At 43.7% G+C, this 6,745-nt stretch overlaps 1 protein-coding gene across 1 annotated transcript; it reads right to left on the bottom strand.

The window, feature by feature from the left end:
- Positions 1-3,246: 3,246 nt before the first annotated feature.
- LOC143025820 (uncharacterized) lies at positions 3,247-6,366 on the bottom strand. Its single transcript, XM_076185835.1, has one exon. The coding sequence runs from the start codon at positions 6,344-6,346 to the stop codon at positions 3,563-3,565; it is 2,784 nt and encodes a 927-aa protein (XP_076041950.1). The 5' UTR covers positions 6,347-6,366; the 3' UTR covers positions 3,247-3,562.
- Positions 6,367-6,745: the final 379 nt, after the last annotated feature.

The raw sequence follows: 6,745 nt of genomic DNA, 5'->3' as shown, positions 1-6,745 counted from the left end.
TACGGTGAGTCAGATCGAAGCGTCGAAAAACGCCTCCTATCCGAGCACAAGAGGGACATGAGATCACACAGGACATCCAACTCACTTGTTCAGCATGCCAACAAATCCGGACATTTGCCCCGCTGAGTTGCAGTCGAGATTTTGAACAAGGGATCAAAAAGGAACATGAGAAAAACGGTTGAAGCTGCCTATACTAACACTTTTGCAAACACCAATGACAGGGAAGGTTTTGTATGTTTAGGATAGCAAGTAAGCTAATGATAGATTCAATAGGGAAGCATGTACCTGGTACGGGAGGTACGGGAACAGGATTCCCCCAGACGGCCGTGCTATGACCTGTCAGTTTCCAATTGCGAGTGTGTATAAATTCAAGGTTATCGCTGTTTGTAGACAGCTTTCTGAAGAAGATCGAGTCGGTCAAAACGTTTAAATAATAAGAAGTTCCACCCACACTTTCATATATATATATATATATATATATATATATATATATATATGTATATACATATTTATATATATATATATATATATATATATATACATATATGTATATATATATATATATATATTATATATATATATATATGTGTGTGTGTGTGTGTGTGTGTGTGTGTGTGTGTGTGTGTGTGTGTGTGTGTGTGTGTATGTATATTTATTTAACTTTGCAGCAGCTTCTGCATTCACGAGTTTCTTGCTGACATGTTCAACTTTTCTAATACTTGAACGTTGAATATTGTTGAGTTGTCTTATTATGTGTCCAAACTTCATTTGGAATGAATGTAAAGACAATACTAACTTCTTAATTTTACTAGTAGAGCTTTCGCCTAACTTTAGTCATCTTCAGTACAAATCGAATACAAATAGTAAAGGTGACAATATATACAAAGAACATATGAAACATTAGGAGAGACGGAAATCTACAGTCACTAGGAGAGATGGGAAATCGGACAGTCACTCAGGAGACAGGATCTGATGGAACAACCTATGCCTGTGATCTATATACTTAGAAGTAGGAATGATAAATTGGTCATTCCTACTTCTAAGCTACCCTACTATTGTAATATATATATGTATATATATATATATATATATATATATATATATATATATATATATTATATATATATTATATATATATATATATATATATATATATATACATATATATAAAACAAGAGCTTTCCTCCTTATAAGGGAGGTAGCCAAGTCATAGGCACGTACCTACTCCCACCCATTCCACTCCCTTCCACCACCCTTTCTACCTCTCATCTTAATTCCTCATGGATGACGGGTCATCCCTGTATCCCGCCCACTACCCTGGGTCAGAAGCAATGTAGTAAGACACAGTACATCCACAGTAAGGCCGCTTCACTAAACCGGGTTGAGTCAAAATATCATTCACACATAAACACCACCTACCACATCTCCCCCCCCCTCTTCCTTCCTTGCATAATAGTGTCATCTATACACAGCCACTCTCCACTTATCCCTATCTCTTGCCCTCTCCCTTCTTTGCTCAAAAGACGTTCCTTTCTTTCTCAACGCTCCTTTCACCCCATCCATTCATCTCATCCTCGGTCGTACCCTGAAATTCACCCCCTCTACCTCTGCCTTCCACACCTCATTTACTAACCTTTCTTCACTCAATCTTTCCATGCGTCCAAACTATCCCAATATTCCATCATCAGCCCTAACTGTCATCTCTTTTTCCACTCCCAATCTCTTGCTCGTTTCTAACTTTATCCAACCTAGTAACCCCTACTATACTTCTCAAACACATTCAAACTTTTCCTCTGCCTCTCTTAAATTCCACGTCTCTGCCCCATACAAAGCCGTCGATAGTCACCCCTTCATACATACATACATACATACATACATACATACATACATACATACATACATACATACATACATACATACATACATACATACATACGTAAATACATACATACACACACACATACACACAAACACACACACATACAGACAAACCCACACACACACAGTGACAGACAACGTTCATTAACAGTATATATACTTTCATTGTGGATCATCCCGTCGGATGTCGTAGAACGGAGCACGATGATTGGTCCGTTCCTCCTTCTTGGACCAGTTTGGCAGTAGCCAATGATAGGTTGACAAAGTCTCTGTAGTTCGTAATCTTTCCCAGTGTGATGTATACAGCTTCTACTAGTCTTCTCATTCTTTTCCCAAAGCCCATTCGGAAAGGTCGTGTCTCATCCCATTTTGGTAAATGTCCGTGTGTATGACTAAGGAGTATGATATTCTGTGATGCTGGAGGTCGTTATTGTGTTCAGCTAATCTCTTTTTTATTCCCCGTGACGTCTCGCCGTAGTATGTTGCTAGGCATCCACTACATAGTATACTATATATAACACTATTCGCTTTAGTATCTTGTCTTACGATGTCCTTTCTCTTTCTTCCGGAGGAATATGCTATTTGGATGCCAGCTTTGAATGGTGTGCTGGTCAGGACTTCTGCTTTTCTCGTATGTGGCCCCACCAGGTAATTCAGGGATTTCTTTTCACTTTTTGGTCTTTCGTGTATTTCTTTCGCCTTTTTCTTCAATCTGGTTAGCAATCCCGCTGGATATAGAAGCTTACGGAAGATATTGAACGTGTGGGTCATCTCATCCTCTATATATTCCTTGCTACAAATCCTCAGTGACCGCAGGAAGAATACAATCACTACTCCGGATTTGGTTCGTGTACCAGTCTGTACCATGCTGTGGTAGGTAGTGTATGAAGTCATCTTTTCTGGTGGGTTTCCTACACACGGAAAATTTGACACCTTTCTAGTCGCAATTTATTATGGTGTCCAGGAAAGGTAGTTTCCTATCATCCTCCAGCTCCACCCTAAACTTGGCGTTTTCGTTCACCGTGTTTAGTGTTCGGAGCTTGTTAACTACATTTGTTCTTTCGGGCACTACCACTAACACACCATCTACGCATCGGAACCAATGTGAGTCTCTTCCCATAATTCGAAGCAGCTTATCTTCTTTTAATGTCTCCATAAAAAGTGAGGGACAGGAATTCCTACAATATTGAGGCCTGGCAATGGGGTCACCACTAAGTGCCATTATGGCATCACATTGATTCCGATACGTGGATGATGTGTTAGTGGTAGTGCCCGCATACTAAACACGGTGAACGAAAACATCAAGGTTACGGTGGAGCTGGAGGATGATAGGATAGATTTAATTTGATTTGATAAATTTATTACGCCTAATGGCGGCAAGCAATTTACAAACTGAAGCAGTTACAGTGATGAATGTCGCGCAGGACATTGTGGAATATAAATAAATCAAAAGTCACATAACATATACAATACAATATACTATTTATATAATCCTTATGTAATTGTGATAATACTTAATTACATAATTATACGGTGCACCACCAAGATACAATACTAGTATGATATATGCATTGGAATTTGCATAGTTAGTAAAATGCTTTGCTCAGTGGGGGTAAATAAAATATAAACTTATTGAGTTACAGAAAGAAACGTGTTGCGTGGGACATAGTAGAATTCAAATTGATTAACAACCACCAAAATATGGATATCTCATTAGTAGTACATCTAAATTTTCATTCTGTAAGAGATATTTACAAACATATATTAGATCTTGTCCCTGTGGTAGTAAGTCTTTTACTGTGGGACATGCGAGACAATAATGTTCGAGTGTGTTGGCCTTGGCGAGGTGACACAGCTTGCAGGTAGAGTAGTGAGACACATCCTCAGTCTGGCAGACCTGCCACACTGGTCGGTAACCCAGCCGGAGTCTAGCACTCACTATATTGTGTCTACGGACCAGTAGTCCGTGTCGACGATATTTGTGTGAGGTGTCAATGAAGTTATCATAGTGCTGTATGGAGACACTGTGAGCTCGCTCGGCGTTTCTACGATTCGCTGTTAGGGTATGCATGGCTGAACACAGGATAGTTTTGTAATGACGTAAGGAGGGCGGGGTACGTATCACTGGTAATTCGAGATCACACGCAGCCTTTGCGAGACTGTCCACAGTATCGTTACCCGCGATGCCTACATGAGATGGCACCCATAAAAAGGACACAACCAATGTATTATCATGTGCATAGGCCAATCGACACAATATATCTCGCACTATATGGTTATCAGCAGGTCTTGGAGAGGAAAGGGCGTGAAGGGCAGACTTAGAGTCGCAGATGATTACCCCATTTAAACGTCTCTCAGTAAGGAGGGTAACAGCATCTAACAGTCCATTTAGTTCACAGTAGGTGGAACTTGATGTGTCGGGCAAGCGACGGCCAATCCACCCATCTCCCCCTGGTGGTTCCAGAGTGGGGGAGAATACAGCACACGCAGCACTCCCGTCCGCCTGCATTGAGCCGTCAACGTAGAGATGGTGTGCCGTGGGAACTGAGGCAGACACACAGGCGATGGTCTCTAGGGCCAACTGTTTCTGGAGAAGGGGATGGGCCGTTTTAGACGTGGGAGTAAAGGAGACGAAAGGGAGAGGTTCTCGCCAGGGTGGCAATTCAGGTACAACCTCAGCAGCCGGAACATCAATGGCCAATCTCTGGAAGTCAGCACACACGGTACGGATAAGGTTACGTCCACCCGGCCGAAGGTGAGGCCGAGGCATATCAGGGTTGAGTGCCGCCAAGATGACGTTGGAGTAGTGAGGAGCCAGATGGGGAGAGCATAGACACTTGATGCTAAAGTAAGTGACATTAGCGTATATCCTGTCAACAAGTGGGGTCAAGTTAAGCTCAGTTAGCATGTTGACTATTCTGGTGGAGGCAGGACAGCCCAGGATAAATCGCATGACTCTGTTTTGAAACTTTTCAAGGGGCTGCAGTGCTGTCTTAGGGAGCTGACAGAGTGCAGGAGAAAGGTAGTCAATTACTGATCGTAGGAACATTATGTAGATGGTCCTAGCGACAGGGATAGAAACTCCTTTCACGTTGTTGGCAAGCCACTTGACAGGGATGAATCGTCGCTCTAATCTATCCAGCAGGTCTGTAACGATTGGATGGATACGTTGCCGTGCGGGTATGGTTGGGGTGACACGCACGGGGGCACCTAGGTAAGTGTATTGTGTGCAGTGTGGTACAACATTCCCTCCCACGGTGAAGACTGGCAATGTTCGAGGGTTGCGTGTAGAGAATATCCTACTCTTGTCGGGTGAAATTATGAGGCCACAAGCAGCTGATGAATCATAGAATGAGTGAAGGAGGACCTGAAGATTCTGGGGTGAGTCGGTGTGGATGCAAATGTCATCAGCATAACACGTGATTGTAGTGCCAGGGATGTCAGGTAGTATAGCAAGAAGGCGGTGAACTAGGACATTGAAGAGAAAAGGACTGAGAACGCCACCTTGTGGAGTACCTAAGTCAAAATTTCTGGAGGTACTGCATGCGCCCCTAAAAAGGACTTGAGCAGTTCTGTTGCTAAGGTAGCTTCTTATCCATCTCAACAAGTTACCCTTGATACCAAAAGCCACGAGTTGATCAAGTATGATGTCCCTGTTTGCAATATCAAAGGCACTCTTGAGATCGATGAATGCGACCACACTGGTGGGTGAGAGGCGGGTATAGAGATCGAGAAGGCAGTGGTGTGTACCTCGCTGTGGCAGGAAACCATACAGTCGCGGTGAGAGCTTGGATTGGAGACGAAATATCAGACGGTTGAGGAATATTCTTTCAAGCACCTTGCAGAAGCACGAGGTTAGGGAGATGGGACGAAATTTATCAGTGCCGGGTTTAGGTATGGGTACTATAATACTGGAGGTCCACGCGCTGGGTACGTAACCCCTCTGAAAGCACATATTAAAAAGCTGTAAGAGTGGGTTATCTGGGACCTTGTGGAGAAGACGTAGGACAGAGTATGTGATCCCATCTTCACCGGGAGCCGTCGCCGTACCTCGAGTGAGAGCACGCTGAAGCTCTTGTGGTGTGATGGGTACGTCATCCTCTTTATCTAACTGCAACAGGGCATCTACCAAACGGAGAGTACGAAGGTTCGCCTGGGAAGAGAGGGCTTCTTGAACAGGTGTTGGGAGGTTATCAAGGCTTGATTGTGTAGACCAGGTGTCAATTAGTGTCTGTGCATATTCCATCGGACTATGATGGAGTGCAGTGCGGGGTCGTTTCTTTACAATTTTTTTAATTTTGTGCCACATAGTTCCTACGCTGGTAAGATGATTGATGCTGTCAGTAAGGGCATGCCACGAGTCAGTTTGGGCACACTGTTGTAGACCTATCAATTCGTCACGTGACGTCTGATATTGTTGAAGATGGGCAGGAGATGGTTGTCTTTGGAAGGTAAGGCCATGTTCCATCGCCTTCCTTTCTGCCTGAAGTACACGGTCATTAAGCAACGTTGTGCGAGGCCGAGGACTACGGGTGAGATGAGGTCTGGTGACATATCGGGTGTAAAAGTTGTGTGTTGATTTCACCAGTGAGGAATATAACTCATCAGGGGAATGAATGTTGAAAGTAGGAAGCAGAGTGGTCATGTAGGAGATATACGTCGGACAGTATTTGGGAGGTATCCGGATGCAGGTGCGGGCATAAGAGGAGGAGGGTGTAGCAGGTACTGTGTAGTGGAGGCCAAGGGCAATGTGGTCAGAGAAGAGCACGGGGATGGGGAAGCACTCGACACGTGATGCTACAAGTCCTGATGTGAATATGTAGTCCAGAGTACCTCCACGGGAGTGCGTGGCACCACCAGTATCCCA

This window comes from Oratosquilla oratoria, chromosome 1, assembly GCF_046742065.1.
Source record: "Oratosquilla oratoria isolate Oo_2021 chromosome 1, ASM4674206v1, whole genome shotgun sequence".
NCBI classification, from domain to species: domain Eukaryota; kingdom Metazoa; phylum Arthropoda; class Malacostraca; order Stomatopoda; family Squillidae; genus Oratosquilla; species Oratosquilla oratoria.
This window is presented reverse-complemented; position numbering and strand designations above follow the sequence as displayed.

Excerpts from the sequence above, each read along its gene's own strand:
- LOC143025820 (XM_076185835.1), bottom strand. The coding sequence starts at position 6,346 with ATGGAACATGGCCTTACCTTCCAAAGACAACCATCTCCTGCCCATCTT.